The sequence below is a fragment of the Aulonocara sp. 'chitande type north' Nkhata Bay genome, linkage group LG7 (assembly GCF_057382095.1).
Source record: "Aulonocara sp. 'chitande type north' Nkhata Bay isolate Kocher_YH1m ecotype deep benthic linkage group LG7, A_spYH_male_GT1.1, whole genome shotgun sequence".
Classification (NCBI taxonomy): Eukaryota; Metazoa; Chordata; class Actinopteri; order Cichliformes; family Cichlidae; genus Aulonocara; species Aulonocara sp. 'chitande type north' Nkhata Bay.
Genome location: NC_141350.1, coordinates 69,847,128 through 69,873,455, shown reverse-complemented (window position 1 = coordinate 69,873,455; position 26,328 = coordinate 69,847,128). Strand labels below are relative to the sequence as shown.

General features: G+C 41.9%; 2 protein-coding genes across 6 annotated transcripts in view; one reads left to right on the top strand and one right to left on the bottom strand.

Annotated features, from left to right (window-relative positions):
• Positions 1-26,328, bottom strand: part of LOC147326894 (sodium channel protein type 4 subunit alpha B-like) — a 93,731-nt gene that overhangs the window by 25,356 nt on the left and 42,047 nt on the right. Inside the window, exons 27-29 of the mRNA XM_086302300.1 lie at positions 25,077-25,347; positions 12,099-12,714; positions 11,825-11,969 (exon numbers count right to left, since the gene is read on the bottom strand). Of these exons, the coding sequence (XP_086158426.1) occupies positions 11,825-11,969; positions 12,099-12,714; positions 25,077-25,347 (1,032 nt within the window). The remainder of the gene's footprint in view (positions 1-11,824; positions 11,970-12,098; positions 12,715-25,076; positions 25,348-26,328) is intronic.
• LOC147326895 (uncharacterized) lies at positions 1,413-7,914 on the top strand. 5 transcript variants are annotated; one of them, XR_015130523.1, is made up of 9 exons: positions 1,413-1,984; positions 2,229-2,818; positions 3,113-3,292; positions 3,661-3,801; positions 4,069-4,123; positions 4,283-4,436; positions 5,524-5,602; positions 6,107-6,214; positions 6,951-7,914. XR_015130523.1 is itself a non-coding variant. In XM_086302297.1 (8 exons), exons 1-8 carry the CDS (start codon positions 1,783-1,785, stop codon positions 6,146-6,148), a joined length of 1,443 nt encoding a protein of 480 aa, XP_086158423.1. In that variant the 5' UTR covers positions 1,413-1,782; the 3' UTR covers positions 6,149-6,893. The 5 variants fall into 5 exon arrangements, 4 of the variants coding, with proteins under 4 accessions (XP_086158423.1, XP_086158424.1, XP_086158421.1 ...); XM_086302297.1 differs by lacking the exon at positions 6,951-7,914 and having other exon boundaries at positions 6,107-6,893; XM_086302298.1 differs by lacking the exons at positions 6,107-6,214; positions 6,951-7,914 and having other exon boundaries at positions 3,158-3,292; positions 5,524-6,074.

Here is a 26,328-nt window from a genome sequence, read left to right as displayed (position 1 = left end):
CTTTCTTGGACGCAATCGCAGTGGCCAGAAGAGGCACTATCATTACATCCCAATACTGGAAACCCTCAAAGTAATTCTGAAACAGCAAGGTTTAGATCAGCACAGTCCTAGTTCAAATTCTGAAGATGATGTACTGTGTGATGTCACTGATGGGTGGGCCATCAAATCCAATGCCATGTTTTCCTCAGACCCAGACAGTTTAAAGGTAATGCTCTTTCAGGATGCTTTTGAGGTGGCTAATCCACTCGGATCTGCCAAGACAAAGCATAAAGTATTGGCTGTCTACTTCACACTTGGAAATTTTCATCCACACCAACGATCAACTGTTGATCAGATACAGTTGGCATTACTCTGTGTAGAGAAAGATTGCAAATACTTTGGAATGGATAAGATTTTCAATAAGCTAGTGTCAGACTTGTGTGAGCTGGAGGAAAGGGGCATATCTTTCAATGGAAAAATATATAAAGGCACTGTTGCGTGCATAATGGGCGATAATCTGGGCTCCCACATGATTGGTGGCTTTACAGAAAATTTCAGCACAGCTCAATATTTCTGCAGATACTGTTTGGCAACAAAAAGTGAATTTCAGTCGAACCCTCTCACAGTTTTCACTCATAGAAATCCAGCTGATCATAATGAGACTGTGCGGTTTCTGGAAAGTAACAATGAAGTACACACTCATCACGGTGTTAAATGTGGCAGTGTTTTCAACAAACTGTCCAACTTTCATGTGTGTCAGCCAGGCTTACCAGCTTGTTTAGCTCATGATCTGTTTGAGGGGGTAGTAGATTATGATTTGGCATTGTTTTTGCAGTTCTTAATCAGAACACAAAAGTGGTTCAGTTATGAGGTTCTTAATGAAAGAATCAAATCATTTCCTGGTGAAAGCAGCGACAAGCTAAACACTATTCCCACTACAGGAGCCAGGCTTGGAGGACATGCAGCCCAAAACAGGTGGCTTTTGAAATTCTTGCCTGTTTTGGTGCATGACACAATTGAAGATGCTGATAATGAAGTATGGGGACTTGTACTACTTCTGAGGGAGCTTGTTGAATTTGTCTGTGCACCTCGGCTCTCAGAGTTGCAGATTGCTTTCATGAAGGGACTGATTGAACTGTATGTGGAATTGAGGCAAGAGCTGTTTCCAAGAGTTCAACTTAGACCAAAACACCACTATCTGCTTCACTATGCACACTTGACTTTACAATTTGGCCCACTCATATATACTTGGACAATGCGCTTTGAATCAAAACATTCTTATTTTAAAAGGTGCATTAGAGCAAGTAAGAACTTCATAAATGTAACCAAGTCTCTGGCTGAACGGCACCAGTTGCTTCAGGCTTATCAGTCTTGTGGTACCTTGTTTCGTTCCCAGGTTCATGTCTCAGACTCAACACGGTTCTATCCAGAGCTCTATGACCAGAACATAAAGACAGTGGTTGGAGAATTTGATTTGAACTCAAGTAACTCAGTTGTCACAGAGAGTGTGCAGGTTAAAGGCACTACATATGCAAATGGAATGCTGGTCTTACTGAGCTACACAAAAGGACTACTGCAGTTAGGACAAATAGCAAGCATTTTTGTAAAAAATGAAACTACTGTCCTACTTTTGCTTCGAGGGAAAACTGCCAGCTGGATACCTGAGCTTGGACTCTATGAACTTGATGAAAATGCTTCTGACCTGTTCAGTTGCCATGATTTGAACAAACTTGCTGATTATCATCCACTTTATTCTTACCAGAGAGGTACTCGGTGGCTCATTCCTCTTAAACACACACCAACATGGAACTTGTGAAAAACTATGTCAAGAAAGCAATGCCATCGCTCAGTAGCGATCAGATGGATACACTCATGGCTAAACTGGAGGAATTAGGAGTTCTCTCTGTAGATGACCTGAGCCTTGTGGACCCGGAGGACATTAAAGACACTCTGCCATTCATTCAGTGCAAAAGATTCGTCAGAGCTGTCAAAGCATTGGAAGCAGGTGAGTTTTTGCCCCTCTGTTTTAATGCAAGTTTTCTGAAACTACAACGGTTTATTCCAAAAATGCAAAAAAAAAGTTGCCATCAGCTGTACATGGCAATAATTACTCTATAATTGGTTTTCATAATTAGGTCCATTTGTATTCCTGGTTGACCCAAACTGGACATTGAGGACCAATGTATTAATTGATTTGCAACAATTGTGATGTGTTTAATTTATGGAGATGTTTGTCATGTCATCCATAGATTCACAAACTCCACCGCAGTTCACCCGGCCTGGCCCCTCATCAACACCTGAACCACAGAGGTTTCAGCTGCCCTCAACACCACCTGAGACAGCCGACTCCCCATCCCAAGACGCATATTCTGTACCATGGCACAAATTTCCCTCAAAAGTCATGGATGAGTTGCGTGAAAAAAAGTACATAATGGGGAAAGACAGACGAGAGATGGTTCGGATCGTCGCTGAAGATTACCTCCATAAACACCCAGGAAGACCTGGTAGACAAAAGCTGAGGGAACTCGCCAGTATGATTGTAGGACAATATCCTGCCTCCTTCAAGCTGACAGAGCCGTTTGGAAACAAACCTTTTGCAAAAGATGGTTCTGAAACTCTCTTTCGTCAGCTGGAACACAGAATTGAAAATATGAAGAGGCCACAAAGCTCACTGAAGAGGCAAGCAGGGGGTGAAAATTCAACAAAGAAAAGGCCCAGGAATTCAGATCTGTATGGATGTGTGGCGTGGGATCCAATCATTGAGGGGGCCGTGTGTAGAGAAGACCTGCTGTCTAAACGAGATGAGTTGAAACGTGCCTTTCAAACCCAGGATCTTCAGGTGGGTCTGCAATCATCCATTACAGATACAGAAAGCTTTATTAATCCTCGAAGGGCAATTCGGTTCCTACAGTCCACCATCTAGACATACAACCATTCACACAGCAATAGTATATAGCAGGAGTAATGCGATAAGGTCTGGGTCCAAGTACAATTTAGGACACATTGTGAAATTGTAGATCGTCTGTAGATCACTATGCCCATAGTCAATTGAAATTGATACCCTGTTTTATTATTTTAATTGGTTAGTTTGACTAACTGTTCGACTGTTTGTCTAACTGCCTCATATCTTTAGGAGTCATCTGTTCGAAAATTGATGACTGAAACATATCCCATTCAGCGTGAAATCCTCAACGATGATGATACCACTATTGCCGTTGTAAAGGACGAGTGGCCGTTCCTGTTTGAAGTTCCTCACCTGTTTGATCATGCATCTAAACTCCTTGGCTTCTCTGTACAAAACAAGCTGGCACAGGTGTGTTGTTATTGTTATTATTATGATTGTGCTGTGCTGCTCCATATGGAGAGAATTTTGTCTTTATTAATCAATCAGAAAAAGATTTGCAACCAAAAAGAGAGTTGAGACCAAAAAAGATAAACTGGCAACCAATCAAATAGAATAACTTGGATGAACAATCAAATGGAATAGATTTGAGACCAAAAATCAGGAAGTGACAACCAAAAAAGCAGGACATTTGAGATCAAAACAGAACAGGTTGCAAATGAAAATGAAATAATTCATTTTTATTTTTATTTTTTTCAAAATTCTCTCCATAGCTCCAAACGAAAATGAGTGTTAGTCTTATGTACTTGTACAAAATTAACACCTTGAACCTTGAACAGGAACTTTCCAAAAAAGAAAAGGGGATCAATGACTTCCTTGACTCCAAAGGGATGAAGATGGGCGAAGGTCCAATACAGCTCATCTGTGGCATTTCAAAATACTTCAAGGAAGACTCTTATAAACTCTTCCACAAAAAAGAGGTAGATGTTGTAGATTTTAAACTGTGTGCAAGATAATTATTTGCATCCAGTGGTGAACCAAGTAACCAACCACAGTAGGAAGTATAGATTCCCCTAATTGTGCTGCTGATATTCTCTATAAACTCTCTATCTATAAACTATTTACATTAATGTTTTTGCATAATGGCTACCTCTGTCTGATGAAGACACTAGCAGATAGTCAATTTGCCAGCAGGTTTGTGTGTACTGGAAACATTAATTCATGTATCATGTCTGTCACCAAAACAGATCTCTGCAGATCCTGAAGTCGAACTCCCAGTGACCCCATGCATCCTAATCAGAGGTTTGTAGTTAAATCTTTTTTTGTATCCCAGCAAGCTGTTGTTAGCTGTTGTTATAAGCTGTTGTTGTGTCATATTTATTAAAGAAATGTTTTGCTTGCCTTAAAATATAGGATTTTTTTTTTTTTGTAAATGGTACATGGTTTTTATCTGTGTTTAAGGTGACCAGCAATTCAAGATTGCTGTTGATGGGTTACTTGTCAATGACCACATCACCTCTCCCATTGTGGCCTTGAGCTACGTCTTCTCCATGTTTTATGTCTGCAACGTCCAATACCCACCGGAGATGGCTTTTACTCTCGAATTCATGCAAAGGTAAGCACTCATTGTTTGGAAATACTTTGTAAATGTGACTTTGCCGTGCCTTTCTGCACCTGACCTGCTTTTTGTCAATCTACACTAAACCCGTTTGTCTGAGATGTACAAGCTCAAAATGTGTCGTCACATGCTGTGAGCTTTTAGATCAGCTGTTATTGGCTTATGATCCCCCTGAATATGGATTTGTTCAGAGATTTTGTAGCTCCCTGTTGAAGACTATTGTTGGAATAAATGTGTCATATCTTTTTAAAGGGCAGGTAACATGCTTTTTGCTTTAAATAGTGTCCTAAGTCAATCAATAACAAAACAAACATAACATGATTCCAGTTGGGAAATGGAGCAAAAACATATTTTTCTCAGAATGGTTTGTTGACACAAAATTCGTTTGAGCTATCTCTTTAAAACCATTAGCACCTGAGACCAGGTTATGTCAGTGGTGGTCAAACCTTTTCATGTCAAAGACACACAAACTGAAATTTATTTGGCTGCAGACCCCAAACTCAAAATATGTTGTTCCAGGGACCCCCCCCCCCGAAGGAAAGACTAAACATATTAATTTAAAAAATACTACATAGTGGATTCATGCCCAAATGTTAATACTTGTACTGATGTGTAACGTGCACTGAATGTCACAGTTTCTCCACTCCATGTTTGAATAACCCCCAGGACAGTCCGTGTTCAAATGTGCTGTTACACCTTTTGATAGGACAATGTCAACTGTGTTTTCTATCCCCTTCTGTGTTCTGTGCATTTATAATATCCCTGCATACACATTGAGGATGCATGCTGTCATGTGTTGGTGATAAGCAGACTTCTCACCCTTGCAAACATTTCTGTATATGCACAGTGTGAATGCATGTGTCTTGAAAAGACAAAGGAAGAGAGCTTAGCCACTGGCACCAGCACCACAACAACATTGGGTTCTAGACAGATGGTCAACTAGAATGATAGAGAGGTTCACACATAGGGGCATATTGAAGAAAACAAATGTAGGATTTTATTGAACTGCTCCACTCCTGTCAAGCCACACTACATGTGCAAACTTTGTCTGCATATCACTATTGTTTTTTTTTTTTTCCCTCAGAGTTTTCTTTGGGGTCAATCCTGAGCGAGGCTCCAAGGCAGAGAAGAAGGGGAAGAAACGGCACTTCATTCCTCCACAGGTGTGCAAGCTGGTTTCTCAGCTGAAGGAATTTGAATGCAAGCAGAAGGAATCTGAATGGGCCATTTGAGCTGTTCTCAGAGCTCAGAAAATACCTTTTTGGACTGAATGTACACACACACACACACACACACACACACACAAAGGCAAATCCAAAAACATGGGGCTTGGGAGTAGAAATACAGATTTTTACAGTATTAGGTGAGTTCAGATGTTTTAACTAGATGCCCACAACACACATGCTGCAGTTTCAAATCCCCCATGTTAAGGGGGAGGGAAGGTGGGCGATATTTGTCATTCCAGTTAAGCTTTTCCTGTCATTGTGGAGTTGGAGGTGTAAGTTTTAATTTTTTTTTAGTTTTAAGTTGTTTTAAGAGTTTTAAAAATCTCTTTATGGCATGTTGCACAGTCATCCTTCTAAGGTCATGGTTGTTATTGCTGCACTGATGTTTTATAGAAAGGTTGTATAATGTAATACTTCTAATGTTCTATTTGTTTTTTGTAGAAAGGTCAGCCACTGGTTGCAGAGCTCTGCCTGTCGGTGTGATATGTGGAGTTGGAGGTGTAGGTTTCTGCATCCTCCTGGAGGGGGCTCCTCATTTTGCACTGACAGGTGAGACAGCAACAGCAATGCTGGCAGTTTTATTGTCTTATTTTGTCATTGTCTTTAACAAATCAATTTGTTATTAATGCCTGTCAGCCTGTGGATGCTAAAAAGTTGCTAGATTTGGCATCTCCCTGTTAAAGGACATGGCTGTACTTCTTTGAGAAAACAGCTGGTTTATGTATGTAAAATTTCTCTGAATGTGAAGGTGATGTTCTGAATGTTTTAATGGTTGTAGTGTAAATATTGCAAATCATTCACCACAAAAAGTGAAATCACTTTAAAGCACTGGCAGCTGTTAAAGGAAATAAATAATTGCTGTGATTCTACATTTGTGCTTTATTGATGGTAAACGGTATAGAGAATGGTACAGAATTAAACATTTTAGGATGACTGAAGTGTCCGTAAATGGTATGGATTGAGTACTTAAATAATACGAAATATTCCATTTTAGGTTTGATGGAACTGTCCGTAAATGGTAAAGAAAAAGTCAGGTAAATCTACGGAAATATCTGTTATAGGGTTTACGGAATTGTCTGTGCAATAACGCCGAAATTTATGGAAAATACGGAATTTTCCATTTTAGGTTTGACGGAAATGTCCGTCAATGGTACAGAAAAACTCGGGTAAATCTACAGAAATATCCGTTTTAAGGTTTACGGAAGTGCCCGTACAATAACGGAAAAAGTGCTGGTAATTAATTACCAGCACTTTTTCCGTTTTATAACGGAATTTTTTTTAACAGTGTGGGATGATCAGGAAGAGGAGTACAGAAGTCTGGTGAGGAACTTTGTCGCATGGAGTCACACAAACCACCTGCAACTCAACACCTCAAAGACTAAGGAACTGGTTGTGGACTTCGGGAGGTCCAGAGAAGGTCCACTGCCGGTTCAGATAGAGGGGGAGGAGGTGGAGGTGGTCAACAAGTACAAGTACCTCGGGCTGTGGGTGGACAATAAACTGGACTGGTCATGCAACACAGAGCACCTGTATAAAAAAGCCCAAAGCCGACTGTACTTCCTCAGGAGGCTGAGGTCTTTTAACATCTGCAGGAAGCTCCTGAGGATGTTTTACCAGTCGGTGGTTGCTGGAGTACTTTTCTATGCTGTGGTGTGCTGGGGGAGCAGCACAGCAAAGAAGGACTCATCCAGGCTGGAGAAACTGATCAGGAGGGCTAGCTCTGTGGTCGGCATGAAGCTGGACACTCTGGTGACAGTGGCAGAGAAAAGGACATTAAAGAAACTGATGGACATTATGGACAATGCTAGGCATCCTCTGCACACGGCCATAAACAATCAGAAGAGTCTGTTCAGTGACAGGTTGCTTCTCCCCAAGACAAGAACTAACAGACTTAAAAACTCCTTTGTCCCACACGCCATCAGACTGTTTAACTCCTCTCTGGAGGGGAGAGGGAGGGGAAACAGGAGGACAAAGGAGGGGGGAACAACTAAGCTGTAGTGCCTCTTCACCTCACTGTGCAATACCTTTTGTAAATAGTCAACGGTGCAATAGACTCAATACTTGAAATGTGCAATTCACTTGTATTTTTATTTTTTATTCCTATTTATTCTATTTATCCCCTTTGTATATTTTATTTATATTGTCTCTGTATTTATATATGTGTGTGTGTGTGTGTGTGTGTGTGTGTGTGTGTGTGTGTGTGTGTGTGTGTATATATATATATATAATATTCTGTAACTCTGTAACTTCTGTCGGTGCTGTGCTTTTTTGGAAATCGAATTTCCCAGAGGAACCCACCCGAGGGATTAATAAAGTTCTATCTTATCTTATCTTATCTTATCTTAATAGTCACCTGCACACACAGATATCCCCCTAAAATAGCTAAAACTAAAAACTAACTAAAAACTACTTCCAAAAACATTCAGCTTTGATATTAATGAGTTTTTTTGGGTTCATTGAGAACATGGTTGTTGTTCAATAATAAAATTATTCCTCAAAAATACAACTTGCCTAATAATTCTGCACTCCCTGTAGTGAATTGCAGTAATCCAGTTGAGATAAAACAAACGCATGAATGGCTCGTTCCAAGTTTCTAAAGGATAGAAAAGATCTCACTTTGGATTGGAGCCTTAATTTAAAAAAGGACCGCTGGACAACTGAATTAATTTGTTTCTCAAATGTAAGTTTGCTATCCAAGAAAACCCTCAGGTTTTTTACATGCGTTTTAACAGCACATGTTAGGTTGCATGAGTCCAAATCTGGGGCATTGAAATTACCGCTTGGTCCAAAAATAATTACCTCAGTTTTATCCTCGTTGAAGGTAAGAAAATTTGAGGCCATCCAGGTTTTGGTAAATGGACTGGTTCTTATATAGCGCTTTTCTACTCTTCTGAGCACTCAAAGCGCTTTACACAACTTGTGCATTCACCCATTCACACCCATTCGCACAAGCACATCTTTCTCAGTAACATTCACACACACACTCCGATGGATGAATCGGAGAGCAATTTGGGGTTAGTATCTTGCCCAAGGATATTTGGCATGCAGACTAGGGGAAGCCAGGAATCGAACCACCAACCTTCCAATCAGTAGATGACCTGCTCTACCGCCTGAGCTTTAACTTCGTCGAGACATTTGACTAACGATTCCATGGGCGTAGAGGTGTTTCTATAAAACCGAAGATAAATCTGGGTGTCATCGGCATATGAGTGAAAGCAGATGTTATGCTTCCTAAAGATTAGGCCTAGGGGCAACATGTAGATTGAAAAAAAGAATTGGGCCTAATACGGATCCCTGCGGGACACCACAAGTAAAAGGAGCTGGGGAAGAAATAAAATCATCAAGGCTCACGGAAAAAGTCCTCTTGGAGAGGTACGACCTAAACCGTTCCAAGGGGATACCTTTGATACCACATTGCTCCAAACGGGAGATCAGAATGCTGTGGTCAACAGGATCAAAGGCTGCAGTTAAGTCTGGGAGCAGGAGCACAGCTGGGTCTCCTGAGTCAGTGATTAATAAAATATCATTAAGTATCTTTAGGAGGGCAGTTTCTGTGCTGTGGTGGGTTTTGAAGCCCGACTGGAACTTCTCAAAAATATTATGACTGTTTAGAAAGGTTTGTAGCTGCTCAAATACAATCCTTTCTAGAATTTTTGACAGAAACGGTAGCTTGGAAACAGGTCTAAAATTAGCAAGAACAGAGGAATCAAGATTCGGTTTTATAAGCACTGGCTGCACTACAGCGTGCTTATATCCAGTTGGTACTACTCCAGAGCTGAGACTGCTATTAAAAATAGTTAAAATGTCAGGACTGACTACCTTAATTATCTTTTTTAGAAAATGGGTTGGGACTCCATCTGAGGGGCAGGATGATGTCTTTGTTATGCCCCCAGAAATGTGTTCTTTGTGTTCTCTTTATCTCGCTATCGTAGCTTAGAGCGGTGTGTGTATTTTCGTAACCATGACAACACGAGAGCAGTTTACGCTGAGAGTCAGAAAGTGAATCTACTGTGTGACTCGGGATATTAGCGTGTGGGCTCATTCAACCGCCAGCTCCGCCGTTACAGGATTAATCCTTTTCTCTTCGCTAAGGCATAGTCTGTGAGTATAATTCATTTTGTACAATTAAGCGGTGAAGCGTTTTGAACCGTTGTCTGTTATTCGGTTAACTTTATTGTGTCTCATATAAGCTATGCGGCTAGGCTGTCAAGCTGTGATAATTAGCCAGATGCTTTGAGCTTATTGCATCTATAATACATTTCATATATTTCATTGTATTGTGTTTACAGTATATTTCATTGTATTGTGTTTACAGTATATTTCATTGTATTGTGTTTACAGTTTCACAAAAGTGCCCAGTAAAAACTTCTGGAATCCAATCGTCTGAGTCCTGGAGATTTTCTTGGGAGTGTTTAAGCTGAATGGAAACTTAGCCCATTACAGTCTTTATGCTATTGCAAAGCTCTTCTACCTGCTTAAGACATACAGCCTCAAACTGGTCAAAAGCAGTTGAGGGGGTATATGTTGATGAGACATTATACAGAGATGGGGTAGATGTAGATCGAAGCCTTTCTATCTTATTAATAAAAAACTGCAAGAATCTATCGCAAGTTTCAATGGAGCTATCTATATGGAAAGCGGGGGAGGTATTCAAGACCGAATCAATAACTGAGAAAAGAGTTCGGGGGTTATTAGAGTTGGTCTCAATAATGTTGTGAGAAACTTAGATTTTTCGGCTTTTACGATGACTTGATATCTAGATAGGCTCTCTCTCAGCAGCAGGAAAGACACTTGTAACTTGTCTTTTTTCCATTTTCGTTCAGCCTTCCTGTACTGTCGCCTAGCTGATCGAGTTGAGTCGTTTATCCACGGGTCTGAGTACGCTGTTGATCGCACTGATTTAAATGGGGCGATCTCATCAAGAATAGTCTTACATTTATTATTAAAATTCAAATCCATCTGCACAATGCCATCACCAAGAGAAGAATTCGACAGTCCTTCAAAGGCAGTGGAAAACTGTTCTGTGGCCGTTGGTTTAAAAACACGATAACATCGTGTTGAGGATGTAGGTTTAAGATGGCAATGAGATAAAAGTATATTAAACACTAATGGACAGTAGTCGGAAAAGATTGCATCAATTATTTCCAAATTAAAAATTGGTAATCCAAATCCATAGGATCGTCAGATCCAAATCGCTGTGAGTAAAAAAGTCCTTTAAAATAAAGGTTTTATTAGCTAACGAGCGGACATTAGCAAGGCTACTCCTTAGTGAAGTCGAAGGCTTAGTAATGGAAATAGGAGCCCGTTGAAGTGTCCGCAGGTTCTGGAAATTTATTCCTCTTCGACGATGTCGCGGAGGTCGCAGGCGTGGGATCATTGTAGTAATCCCAGCGACAGGAACCATACAGGGGTAGATCATGGTTGGGGAGGTCCAGTGTTTGACGTAGTCAGATCTGGCCGCCTCAAAGTATTGATCATTCCCGGGACGTAAGAAGGCAGCCTTCAGTCTCACCAGTCGACTGCTTCGTCTTCCCCAGCGCCGGCGGTGCCTGGTTGATTGGGGTAGCTTCGAGATAAAGCAAAGGCTGGCAGGGACAGAAACGCCGGGCAGAAATGGTGGAGGGAGAAATTTCTGATTTCCGTAGTTCCAGCAGGATTCACGTCTCTAACAAGGTAATGTTAAATCTAAAAGCGTTTGGCGATCATAAAAACACAGAGAGTTAGCATCTTTTGAAGCGAGTAAAACAAAGGCAAACAATAACACTGGGAGGGACAGACGGCTGGCCGTGAACACTGGCGCCATCTTTGGAATTTGGATCCACAATATCACCCACAATAATTATTTTATCTGAGCTGAGAACTAAATCAGATAAAAAGTCTGAGAAATCAGACAGAAACTCTGTGTAAGGCCCAGGTGGACGATAGATGATAACAAGTAAGACTGGTTTCTGAGTTTTACAGCTGGGGTGGACGAGGCTAAGCATCAGGCTTTCAAATGAATGTCTGGGTCTTTGGTTGATTAACAAGATGAAAATAAAGAGGAAACCTAAAATTCTTCAGTAAACATTTAAGGAGAAGACTTTAGAGTGGTTTTAGTTTAAGCAAACAGAGTTTAAGAAACATATCAAAATGTTGGCAGCCCGTCCCAGGTGACCTTACCTGTGTAGTAATTGTGCGCAGAACATCCAAACAGCTGATCTGGTCTCCAGGAAACAGAGGCAGATTCAAGTGAGTCAGTTTTATGGTGTTTGGTTTGGGAATCCTCAAAGGATCCTGGAGACCATCACAGAAGTCTGCCAGCTCACTGGGGAACACATTAGAAAATATTAAAGTCCATTAGAGACTATTAGACTGTTACAGTGGAGTCCATTATAGTGCAGAACCATTTTTGATTAGTGTTAAAGTTAGAAACCATCACCGAGCTCAGTCTCACCTGTACTGTATGACCTGCGAGCCACTGGGGTCAAATCTCCTCCAGGTTTCATAAAACATCTGGAGGTGATCATCACTCAGCATCTCAGCGTCCTCAGGGCTCGCTGTGTTGAAGAGCTCCAGGATGACAACGATGAACAGGTGGATCACCAGCAGGCAGAAGAGGAGGATGTAGGAGCTGAAGAAAACAATCCCCACCGTCGGGTTGGCGCAGTTACCAGGCTCAGGTAATCGCAAGTCGCAGTCTGGAGGCGTGTTCATGATGGGACTCAACAGGCCGTCCCACCCCGAGGACGTGGTGATCATAGTCATGCTGATGATGCTGTTTCCAAATGTCTTGAAGTTAAACATGTCATCGATCATCATCTCATGCTTCACGTAGGCAAAGTTAAACATCCCAATGATGGAGAATGTGTACACAATTAGGAAGAAGAGCAGGCCGATGTTGAAAAGGGCAGGAAGTGACATCACAAAGCCCATAATCAGCATCCAGATCCTTCTGGCAAACCGAATGTGAGGGAATGCTCCACATAAGGTGAACAAACGACCCAATCGCATAACAGAAAAGAGAGAGGGACTGCCGAAATATTTTTCCAAGATGTCAGCTAAGAAGAGACCTGCAACAACAACAACAACAACAACTATTTGTATAGCACATTTAAGACCGAAGGTACACCAAAGTGCTTCATAAAAATGTTTAAACATAACAGATATGAGACCATAACAGAGTACAAATAAGCTAAGAATTGAGAAAAGCTGGTTAAACAAAAATACAGATAAAATAAGAAATAAAACATCAGAGCGTATTTTAGAAAATAAAATCACTGAGTATTCATAAATATAAAGTGGGGGTATACATACAGTGGTACATCAATAGAAGATAAATAACAGCTGGATGAAATATAGGGAATGTGCACTTGACTAACCGAAAACGCTCGGCCACACAGCTAAGTTTTTAACTGTGATTTAAATGAATGGATGCAATCAGAGGCGTGAACGGCAGCAGGAAGATTGTTCCAGAAGCTAGGGCCTGCCAGGACAAAAGCACGGTCACCTCTGGTCTTTAGCTGGGATCTAGGCTGCACCAAGAGTAACTGTCCTGATGATCTTAGGGCTCTCCTGGGGATATACGGATTAAGGAGTTCAATGAGGTAGCACGGCGCAGTATTGTTTATGGTTTGAAAGGTGAGCAAGAGAATTTTGAACTCAATGTGGTATTTGACAGGGAGCCAATGCAGGTCAGCGAGGACTGGGGTAATAGAGGCAAACCTTCTGGTTCCAGTCAAAAGGTGTGCCGCAGCATTCTGGACAAGCTGCAATCTATGAAGAAGGGCAGAGACCAAAGTAAAGGGAATCACAGTAGTCTAATCTAGAGGTCAGAAATGCATGGATAGGTTCTCAAGGTCCTATGTAGTGCTTGGCCTTGGATATTTGACGCAGTTGGTAAAAACTAGATTTAACTACCAAGGATCAATGTTCCCTCTAATGTTTCACGTGTCTGAGCGAACACACAAACTCCCTGAGCGTCCCTTGGACCACTGTGAGCACCAGCAGACGTGTGCACTGTGGTCACGCCAGCATCTAATCCATCCAATTTACATGGTTTATTAAAGTAATCAAATTACAGCATTTACATTTATCTTAGACGACTTTTAATTAACTGCTTTAGGCCACTTACAATGTTTTAGAAAAATTGGTTTTGTAGCATGTTAACACTATTGGAAGTAAAAATAACTTGAACTCCAGTTTTGAAAACACAACTTTCTTTTTTTTTTTTTTATAAAGCTCTGACTTGTATTATGAGTATGACTCTGTGGGAGAGAGTCCTGTAATTCTGTCTGCAAAATACAGTAAATAATGACCAATGTTGGGCAATTAATTATTTAGTTACTTCTTCAAAAGAGTAACTGAGTTATGCAAACAACAAAGTTTTTTACAGCTGTTTACCTAAAAATGCAGCCAAAGCGTTTTTTTAACAAACATTTCAAACTATTTACAGAACAATCAGCTGTTCTGCATCAAATCTGATGCCACACAAATTATTTGTGCCGCTCCAAAAAATAATTTCTGTCCACTATGAGATGAAGGAGAACAACAGCCTGATACCTGCAGGCCTGACAGCAGCAGATGTGTCACTGCTGTAACACCTGTAACACTCAGCAGGCGCCTCATTGTCCTGACACACAACACTACTGACCACACTACACACTAACTACACACTAACTACACACTAACTACACACTCCAAACACGCTAAACGTCACAAATCTCAAATCTCTCCCCGCCTCTCTCTCCCCCTCTCCCTCCCCCTCTCTCTCTCCCCCTCTCTCTCCCCCTTTCCCTCTTCCTCTCCCCCTCTCCCTCTCTCTCTCCACTCCTCTCCCCCCCCCTCTCTCGCCGTCACTCCTAAAACTTCCTCCTTCCTAAACAACTAAAGGCCATGTTGCCATATCATTTTTTGATTGGTCGACATGGTATATTTTTCGACCAATAGGAAAGGGTGGGGATTTTTTGGTGTTGTTTTTGCTCGCAGGCTTTTGAGCGTTTTCCTTATAAAACGCCGTTTTTACCATTTCTTCCTGCAGTAAATATAAACAACGACAGTATTCAGGAAGAAAACCAAACACTGCAGATATTTTATCATAACTCTGGTTTTACGTGGCCGATCAACACAATTTAAAAACTGGTATAAAGTCCACACTTTGCCCGTCAGTTGTTCCGTCTGTCCTGCTCACATCTCCAATGGTTGTACACGTTGTCATTGTTGTGATATTTTGATACCATGGTAGCATTTACAGGATATTGTTTTATAGTGATATTATACAGGAAAACTGTTACTCAATAAGGCCCATTTACTAGTTGTTTTTCTCTTTCTCTGTGACCCAAGAATTAATGTGTAAGAATCACAGGCTGGTACCTCAAGGTCGAAAATACCACAGAGACGAGACCACTTCCTTACTCCCATCCTCCCTTCTTTATCTCTTACAAAAAGGCTTGTTAAAGGCCAGGTGGTTTGTTTCAGAATTCACTAATGAAAGAACTCTGTATTCTATGTCTAGGAGTGTATTTTGCTGGGATGATCATAAATTGTAGCTGAACTGATAAACTATACAAAGGATACTTCTTTGCTCAGAGGGCAGGAAGACGCTTCCTTATTTGGTCTGTACCGGTTTGAACTGAGAATCTGCTGACACATGAACCTTTTTCCTCTATATAAACTGTTGTCTGATGAATAAACCTTTGAGTTGATTTTGGGAAAGCAACCTGAAGCAGTCTGTGTTTCCTTGTTCTCCCAAGCTACTCCCGACGTCGTAACTAACCTGCTGAATGGTATACCTGAGTGTTACTTTGAATAATTTTGAATCTTATAGGGTAAAGACAAAACTCTGCTTATAGGTGCCCACGCCTCGGAGGAAACCCGATCCACGGATGACCCGGGACGGAGATTTCTTTCAATTTGGTGTCAGAAGTGGGATACGCTGACGAAGGTAAATACGTGTCTTTTATATTTATATGGGACTGTATTATACCTTTCTCAGTGACCCACAAAGAAACGGGATATGCTGACGAAGTTTTCCTTAGTGGCCCAGATAAATGGGATACACTGACGAATCTTCCTTAGTCCCCGAATAAAGTAAATTAAAAGCAGAGAGACACAGGAAGTTGCCTGTTGTTTTGCGAGAAGTTGCTCGTTAAGTGAGAAGTTGCTCACCAAAAACAAAATAAAAGATAAAATTGCTAGCAATAAAATTGAAAGTAACCTCAGCTGTGCCACAGCAAAAATACTAACATAAATCCTTCAAGCATGTAAACCCCTCTGGAAATCACTGAACATGGGTCAGAATAATTCAAAGACCTCAGACAGGTCCGAGAAAAAATCTAAATTAACTGTAAAACCGAAAAAAATAAAATATAAAGTCTATGTTAAAATGATGCTGAATTTTGATGTTGCAGATCCAGAAGAAAGTGAGAAACTAATGTATGCAAGAGTACCACCTGCCCCAGCACAGCAGGGAGGTTTCAGAGGACGGAAAGATAAGAGTAGAGATGTGTGTTTTCGCTGTGGAAAGATAGGACATTGGTTTAGGGAATGCAAATTTGCAGCTTCCAATAGAGCACGCGCGCCTCAACCACAAAATGCAGGACAAGCTCCTGCCACTAGGCGGCAGCAGAGCTCTTCCAGTCAAGGTAACTGGCAACAACAAATTTAGCTCAGTTTTCCAGCAGCCGCAGACACCCAGAGCAAAAATGAATTTGTGTATTTCATTTAACACAAAGGGTGAAATGTTTGCTGACACTGATAACAGCTTATGTTTTTTCTGCCCTATGCACCGACATCATGGAGAAGGAACAGCCTCTGTGTCAGCTGGACGCCTCAGCAGAGAATGAACTCAACATCTTTTTGTCCGGTACTCCATGTCACACACTGTGCCAAACACGTGTACAGTCGTTACCAGGTAATCCCATGACTGGGAGCCACACTTTTGTCTCTCTCACACTGTTCAACAACATGATAACTGCTCACACCAGTGAAGGTCAAACAGTGGTTTTGTCACATAACTCAGACATAGGTTATGACATAACTACACCATGTCGACACATAGATCTAACCTACCCTATCCACTGTACTATTTCTGCAGTTACGTTGCCAGCTGAATACCAGAATATGACATTATGGTCAAAAGGTGAGAATGATGTAGGATTTATTGACTGTACACCTTATCACGCACAGCTGAAACACAACAAGCCAGTATATGTCAAGCAATATCCCATTTCTGCCGAAAAAGTCGCAGCCCTAGACATCATCATAGGAGATTTATTGACTACAGGAGTAATAAAGCCCACAGTATCTCCACATAACACTCCTGTCAATCCTGTGCCAAAGCCTAACAAACCTGGCGTATGGCGTTTCACACAAGACTTAAAGCAAATTAATGCAGTCATTATGCCTCTGCCACCTCTCGTCCCAGACGTTCCCAGCATATTGACATCCATTCCATCCACAGCTACACATTTTACTGTGGTGGACCTGTGTTCCGCTTTTTTCTCAGTGCCTGTGCATGAAGACACACAGCCGATATTTGCATTCACACATAGAAATAAGCAGTACACTTGGACTCGTTTGCCCCAAGGCATGGTAGATAGCCCTGCTGCTTTCTCAATGGTGGTCCGTGCTACCCTGGACAGCTTCACTCCTCCGGAGGGCTGTACGTGGATGACCTCCTCTGTGCTCCGAGTGAGGAACTATGTCAAACTGCTACACACATGCTTCTCCAGCACCTCCAACAGACTGGCCACAAAGCATCGGCAAAGAAAATGCAGTACTGTCAGACTTCTGTTCAATGTTTGGGATTCACACTGTCTCACGGACAACGTTCCATGACTGCAGACAGGGTCAAAGCTGTGACCTCCGTCCCTCGGCCCAATACACAGAAGGAAATGCTGTCCTTCCTAGGCATGGTGAACTATTGCAGACAGTGGATACCAGACTGTTCTTTTCATGACCACATTCTGCGTGACTGTTGTAAAAAAGACAAGCTTCCTCGAATACTGTGATCCACAGAAATGACTGCCTCTTTCAATGCATTAAAGGGAGCGCTGGCCTCCGCCACTCAAAGGTGCTGCCTGTGGTTGTTCAGGGGATGCCGGCCTGCCTGAGGGCAGTAGCAGCTTGCTCTATCATGATAAGGGACTGTGAGAAGCTCACACTCTCACATGACACTATTCTACACACCAATCACCAGGTCACGACCATTCTAGCAAACATAACTACACAACATATGACCGCACAACGTCGCTCAGGTTATGAAGCTACACTGACCTCCACACCAAATCTCACTATAAAGGCGAGCAGCACACCCAATTCGCCAGCACATTTATTGATCCGTATGCTGTGTTCCTCTGACCGACAGGATGGCTCAGACGGGCTTGACGTTCATGACTGCATGACGCGTATACAGGAATCCACAGCATCACGTCCAGATTTAGAGCAAACACCTATCCCAGACTCAGCCACGGTTTATGTGGACGGGTCCTGTTCAAGGCCGAATGACAACTCATTTCTTTGTGGCTATTCAGTGGTGACATTGCCTGACATCATACTAGAGGCTCACTCATTACCATTTCACTCAGCACAAAAAGCAGAGCTCATGGCTTTAATACGCGCCTGTGAGCTACATGTGGATAAGCATGTGACAATTTACATGGACAGCCGTTATGCGTTTGGCGTCGTACATGACTTTGGCACATTGTGGAGACAAAGAGGATTTAGATCTGCTGACGGGAAATCAATTACTAAATTCTGATTTTGTTCAAAGACTTTTTCAGGCTATACAGCTACCATCAGCCATTGCAGTCGTTAAAACGAAAGGACACAGTACAGCTGACACAGACGAAGCAGCAGGTAATGCCCTAGCAGACGTGACTGCCAAAGCTGCAGCTGCGTCACAGCTCCCACCTCCACAGGAAGTATTATCTGTGCCCCTACAGCTGCCACTTGTTACACTCCCAGACTATTTAGAAACAAATGTTGATTTAAAATTTATACAAGAGCAGGCCTCTGCATCTGATTACACCTATTGGGAGGATAATGACTGTACCTTAGATGACAGAGATGGCCTATACAAAATTTTGAGGGTTTGATTGCCCTCCCATCTTCCCTGCTGCCAGTCCTTGTCCGACATTTTCACGGTGTGAGTCATGTCGGACAGGGAGGGGTAATAGGGGCAATAAAATCAAGATTTGTAATTGAGAAAACATTACATGCAGTAAAAAGCATATTAGCAACCTGTCTAACATGTGCACGAACTAATGTAGGGAGACCAAAAGCAAAACATCAGCATTTATCACAACCAGATTTTCCATTTCATACATTATGACTCCATCCGCAGCAACCAAATTATCTCCATTTGAAATAATCATGGGAAGACCATTTCCAACACCATGGTCAGCCTCCAGAGGGGCACCGCTATTGGAAGGGGACATAGACACTGCATTGTCCGACTATGTTCACAATCTGGTAGAAACACTGAATAATAACTATCAGAAAGTTTGTCTCTCTCAGCCTCTCCCCTCCACAGTTCCACCAGTGGAGACATGGAGACGCGGTGTTGGTGAAGTCGCTAAAACCAAGGACACTCGGGGAGGCCGCGTTTTCCAGCCCCCAGACTGTACTTGCAGTGACGAGAACCAGCATCCTCACAGACGGACAACCTCAGTGGATTCATGCCAGCAGGGTTAAGACCAGCCCAACCAGACCACCTCAGGTGTCGGATCAAGTAGACGACGACTCAGGCGAGCCAGCGCCGGGAACCAGAACAAATAAACACACACAGGTAGATGACGACTCAGGCGAGCCAGCGCCCGGATCCAATCCACCTACACACACGCAATCACTGATTAACACACAACGCCTGAAAGAGCCAAGACTCAGAGAGCTCTTTGATGCTTCACCTGAACAACAACAAGGTACTCGAACATCCAGTAGGAACAGAAAGCCGAGAGTACCACATGATGTCTAACTTGATAAAGATAGACTCATTCCATCCTGATCATGGAGAAAATGAAATGCCCATTGTCATCATACGACGTTTATTCTATGTCTCTCGAACCTGGGACCAGGCCAGGAGACAACTGAAGAACTGTTTTTCTTATATATTTAGGTTATTTATCACATCTATCGCATTAACCTTAGGATTTTTCTTTGCTATTTTGTATTGTAGACTGCAACCATGTACACATTTCTGCAGGTCATATTTTGCTGACAATACCTCATGCTCTATTTTACGAGACACATACTTAATACGCTCCTCACAATCAGTAAATGGCAACATAGACGCCCCTAATAAACCATTTTATGCGCCCCCTAGAGCAGGAGTCAACTCCTGGTATGAAAATGCTAGAACAGCTGCTCGTGATTTAGGAAACAGTAACTGTTATGTCTGTTCAAAGGGTAATCCAGAACAGGTTATAGTAGGATACCCCATATCCGGTTTCCCCCTCACTGAGGGACTAGAGAAAATCGGCGGAGATAATGCTCTCCTTAAAGACACTTTACAGTTGACTCTGAGCCCTCTCGACTGCCTACTTAGACACACGCACACACCAACTAACCCTGAGACTCCATTAGGCGAATTATTGAAGTTATCTAATGACACCGCAGGGACCTGCGCCCCAATGAAACGCCCTAAGAATAGGTTAAAGCCCTCACTACCCCTAGGACAGATCCCTTTCCATTTTAATACTAGTATGATATGTCTGCGCAGACTAAAGTTAACTGGCCCAGACACCCACATAGATTATACAAAGGATAACTATACATTCTTCTCTGACTCCCCAGGTGCACGCTGTAATGAGACATGGCTAGCTGTCTCTGTGGCTGAAGTTTTATCATATCTGGAGGAACACACACACAGTTCAAGTTCGAGCGGAGAATCGATCATTGTTCCCCCAGAGGGTGTATTAAATGATACTGACTGGGGGGAGTTAGTTAAATCACACATGGTCACGTGTCTAACTAGAGCAATCCCTAACGGTTATTGGATGTGCAATAATACTCTCAGATTAGCCTTACCTGTTAATTGGACCGGTACCTGTGGTCTAGTAACTTTAGCTCAAGAACTACTAATACAACAAACCTCGGATCTGCCTGTATCCAGCAGACGTACAAAACGCTCCGCTTACTCACATAACGTTTACATAGATGCTATAGGAGTTCCACGCGGGATACCAAAGGAATTAAAGGCACAAGGAGAAATATCAGCAGGGTTTGCCTCAATACTACCGTGGATACAGGTAAACAAAAATGTAGCCTGGATCAATTATGTTTATTACCATCAGCAAAGACATACCAATCTGACCAATACGGCCCTTAAAGCCCTAGAAGAACAGATGTCTGCTACCTCTTTAATGACCATGCAAAATAGAATGGCCTTAGATATGCTGTTAGCTGAGAAAGGAGGTGTTTGCGCGATGTTTAGAGATGTATGCTGTACTTTCATTCCCAATAATACCGCCCCTAACGGTTCATTCACACAAGCTATGAATAGACTTGAAGCATTGCAGATAGAACTAAGAGCCAATGCAGGTCACGGTCAGTGGCTAGACAAGTGGCTGCAGGACACGTTTGGAAAATGGAAGGAACTAATTGTAGCCTTTGTAACCGTTGCAGCATGTATTATTTTGTTTTTGATGATTATTGTCTGTTGACTGATACCATGTATATGCTCTCAGAATTTTTGACATTAAGCTTGCTCGAAGGACCAGTTACATTTATGATTTGTTTTACGTTTATGATTTGTCTTTAGATTATGTTATTACATTCTGTCTTTATACTATGTTATCATTTTATGATAAAAGGAGAGAACTGTTGTGATATTTTGATACCATGGTAGCATTTACAGGATATTGTTTTATAGTGATATTATACAGGAAAACTGTTACTCAATAAGGCCCATTTACTAGTTGTTTTTCTCTTTCTCTGTGACCCAAGAATTAATGTGTAAGAATCACAGGCTGGTACCTCAAGGTCGAAAATACCACAGAGACCACTTCCTTACTCCCATCCTCCCTTCTTTATCTCTTACAAAAAGGCTTGTTAAAGGCCAGGTGGTTTGTTTCAGAATTCACTAATGAAAGAACTCTGTATTCTATGTCTAGGAGTGTATTTTGCTGGGATGATCATAAATTGTAGCTGAACTGATAAACTATACAAAGGATACTTCTTTGCTCAGAGGGCAGGAAGACGCTTCCTTATTTGGTCTGTACCGGTTTGAACTGAGAATCTGCTGACACATGAACCTTTTTCCTCTATATAAACTGTTGTCTGATGAATAAACCTTTGAGTTGATTTTGGGAAAGCAACCTGAAGCAGTCTGTGTTTCCTTGTTCTCCCAAGCTACTCCCGACGTCGTAACTAACCTGCTGAACGGTATACCTGAGTGTTACTTTGAATAATTTTGAATCTTATAGGGTAAAGACAAAACTCTGCTTATAGGTGCCCACGCCTCGGAGGAAACCCGATCCACGGATGACCCGGGACGGAGATTTCTTTCAGTCATTAACGTGGCTTCACTCCACAGCAGCCGCTTTGCTAAAACACCGGTGTCGGCACATAAGGACGCGTCATAGCCTGTCAGCGACGTTGATTGGCTGCATATATACGAATGTGAATCGCATCATTGGCTGGTGTTAGGTTTTGTATTGTTGATTGTCATTTATGCTTAGAAATATTTAACCATATATGCTTAGAGGTGTATAATCAATTGTGTAGTGATAGGATGTGTGATCTTTAACAGGCTGCAAAGGCTTGGTGTGTATTCCACACTAGAATGCACACCCACATCCTGGGAGCACGAGAGAGGTCGTACCTTCTCTTATTGTTTTATGGTAGGATTAACGTAGCTACGTCTGTTCTAGTCTAAGTGCTTTTTGTTTAGATGAACTGTTGGATTTTCCAGACCAGCAGGTTAAGGAAGCCGTTTATGGGGTCACACTCTGACCACACACACACACACACACACACACACACACACACACACACACACAGTATTCTTTGTTTACATGTATACTTATGTAAGATGTCATATGTTAATGACCCTATGCATATTCATGTAACCACAGTAAAAGGAGTGCTATGGGGAACCTGGCTGAGAGTCTGATGGAGGTCAAGTGGTGGAACGACACTTGGCTCCAGGCAGGTCTCCCTCATGCATGAGTAACATGAAGAACTTTGCCTACTTGTTTCTTGCTTGCTGTGTAATTATATTGTCTTCAGCGTTCCAGCGAATAGGTTCAAGCTACAAACCTATCAGCTGGACTATGGGATAAGGTGGCATCGTTCTGATCCCATACGGGAGCAGCCAGTCACTCACTGACTAACACTGCAGAACAGGATTGTTAAAGTTTTAAATTTAATTTCAGTGCAGGTTAGATTTTTTTTTTTTTTTGTGCGCAGATACCATGCCAGCGGTGTGCAATTGCCCATGCGTGCAGCTTAGAGGGAACATTGCCGAGGATACTTGTTTGTCAAACTTAGCTGAAAATGTTTTTTAAAAAATTGGTTTTGTAGCATGTTAACACTACAGTATTGGAAGTAAAAATAACTTGAACTCCAGTTTTGAAAACACAACTTTCTTTTTTTGTTTTTATAAAGCTCTGACTTGTATTATGAGTACACTACACTACAGACTAGCTAAACGTCGCAACACACGACAACACACGACAACACACGACAACACACGTCACAAATCTCTCTCTCTCTCTCTCTCTCTATCACTTTTTGATTGGTCGACATGGTATATTTTCTGACCAATAGGAAAGGGTGGGGGGTTTTTTGGGTGTTGTTTTTGCTCGCAGGCTTTCGAGCGTTTTCCTTATAAAACCCGTCAACGACAGTATTCAGGAAGAAAACCAAACATTGCAGATATTTTATCATAACTCTGGTTTTACGTGGCCGATCAACACAATTTAAAAACTGGTATAAAGTCCACACTTTGTCCGTCAGTTGTTCCGTCTGTCCTGCTCACATCTCCAATGGTTGTACACGTTGTCATTAACGTGGCTTCACTCCACATCAGCCGCTTTGCTCGCTAAAACACCGGTGTCGGCACATAAGGACGCTGTCATAGCCAGTCAGCGACATTGATTAGCTGCGTATACACGAATGTGAATCGCGTGATTGGCTGGACTATGGGATAAGGTGGCATCGTTCTGATCACATACGGGAGCAGCCAGTCAGTCACTGACTAACACTGCAAAACAGAATTGTTAAAGTTTTAATTTTAATTTCAATTCAGGTTCGATTTCTTTTTTTGTGTGCAGAGACTGTGCCAGCAGTGCGCAATTGCCCATGCGTGCAGCTTAGAGGGAACATTGCCGAGGATACTTGTTTGTCAAACTTAGCTGTTTAAGAGGACACCTAAGTTGTTAACAGTGCCAGAAAGAAAGGTGCCAAGGGGTCCAAGAGTATCAGCAAATTGGCCCTGTGAAATATGGTTGTCGAACAGCACGATTTCTGTTTTCTTCTTGTTCAATATAAGAGAGTTATCAGAGAGCCAATCTTTGACCTCTCTCAAACACTCTAGCAGACAGTGTACTGATGACCAAACATCACCAGAGAGCCGAAAGTAAATTTGAATATCATCAGCATAAAAGTGACAGGAGATATTATACTTCTCTAAGACAGAGCCTAGGGGCAGCATATACAATGAAAACAACATAGGGCCCAACACAGATCCCTGGGGCAAACCACAGTAGAGGGGAGCAACAGAGGAAGAGCAAGTAAGTATGTAGGACCTGTCCGACAGATACGATCTAAACCAGTTCAGGGCATTACCCATTATGCCTACTGTGTGCTCAAGCCTCAATAGGAGGATATTATGGTCAACCATATCAAAGGCAGAGGTCAAGTCCAATAAAACTAAGAACGTAGAGCACTCTGAGTCGGCAAATAAAAGAAGGCCATTAAGGACTCTCAGCAGCGCTGTTTTGGTGCTATGGCGTGGTTTAAAGCTAGACTGGAATTTATCGCTGATATTATTTGCATCCAAGGAGGCCTGCGTCTGTGAGAGGACCATCTTCTCCAATGCTTTAGACAACAATGGAAATAACACAGACACACCACACTCTTTCTTCTGCTTTTGATGCCATAAGTGGAGGTTTTCCACACAGGCCAGGTTTGGATTTGGGGGTTTTTCCCCTTAATAATAAACACATTCATTTAGAAACTTCAGTTTGCGTTTACACGTGTTATCGTTGACAAATATTTTCATTGTTTGATCTGAAACATGTAAGTGTGACAAACATCAGGAAATCAGGAAGAGGGCAAAGACATTTTAAACTGCAGAAACCATGACACGGACTGACTTTAGAGTAAAAACAGGGAACATTGTACTTCCTGTTACAGCCCGCAGACATTTGCAGTAACTAACCAAACTGAGATCAGATAAGAAAATAAGATTGTTTCTGTGTGTAGGACTCACCTATAATGGACAAAGTGAGAACCACAAAGTCCACAATGTGCAAGACATTTCTGAAGTAATGCTGTCTGAGTGCAATGATCTTCAGGATAAACTCAACAAGGAAGATGGCCACAAGGATGAGATGGATCCAGTTCAGGACAAGTGACTTCTCCTCACTCTGATCATCAGTCTCCACCATTAGAACCACCATGTTGAAGAAGATAACCACCACCATGAAGATCTCAAAGTACAGAGCGGTGACCAGGTCAAACAGCCAAGCCAGGCAGCAATTCTGGAGACAAAGACGTAAGCTTTAAACACTCCGGCAGTCAGTTGGTTTGCTGACACTGCAAATAGTTTTCAGTAAAAACCCTCTTACAGGAGAAACTTTGTGATCCAATGTTATCTTAATCACTGCTGAAACAGAATTTGTTTCTTCACCTCCACAGTAGGAGGCAACAGGCTAATATATGAAGGCTGGTGTAAGAGTCTGATTGACAGCTGATGACTCTCTCTACTGCACAAAATGAGACTCGTCCTTACAGTCATTGATCTGACAGCTCTAACATTCATTACCTTTATTACTGCAACGCCTCCATACGTGCCTTCACGTGCTACATATGAACATATATCCATAAGTATCTGGACTCTGATGCGTATTTTAGTGTCTGCACACCGTGAGTTTTAAAGGTTTGTAAAAATATTCCATCAACTGTTGTTTCATGCAGTCCCCCGTTTTCAGAGGCTCAAAGGTGACAAACAGTAAAGCCCATTCCCTCATTATTCAATGAAAGTTTGAGCAGTTACAAAACCTGAAACTGATTCAAGGTGTTGTATTTAGGATCAGAGCATCTAATTGAGTCAAGGGGATTCTTGAGGAGGTTGGTGAAACTCTTTGAAAGTCTACGATCAATACAGAGAGTTTACAACAAGATGCAAACTACTGGTTACACTCAAGAAGTGCTAGAATAGATTTTACCAGAAAACATCTAAAGGAGCGTGTACAGGTCTGAGAAACATCTTTGGGCCGATGGAAGCGAGATGAACTTTCAAATCAAATCACTTTTATTGTCACATCACATGTGCAGGTACTCTGGTACAGTACATGCGAGTGAAATTCTTGTGTGCGAGCTTCACAAGCAACAGAGTTGTGTTAAAATACAATAACATAAGAACAAGCAAAATATAAGAATGGGTAAATCTGAGAATTATATGAATAAATATATGTACAGTATAAGAGTGTATGTGCATTACTGAATGTGTATACTAAATA

Coding starts and splice junctions, on each gene's coding strand:
- LOC147326895 (XM_086302295.1), top strand. CDS start 1,783: ATGGAACTTGTGAAAAACTATGTCAAGAAAGCAATGCCATCGCTCAGT. Junction 4,124..4,282: donor CCCATGCATCCTAATCAGAG/GTTTGTAGTTAA, acceptor TCTGTGTTTAAG/GTGACCAGCAATTCAAGATT. Junction 4,437..5,523: donor ACTCTCGAATTCATGCAAAG/GTAAGCACTCAT, acceptor TTTTTCCCTCAG/AGTTTTCTTTGGGGTCAATC.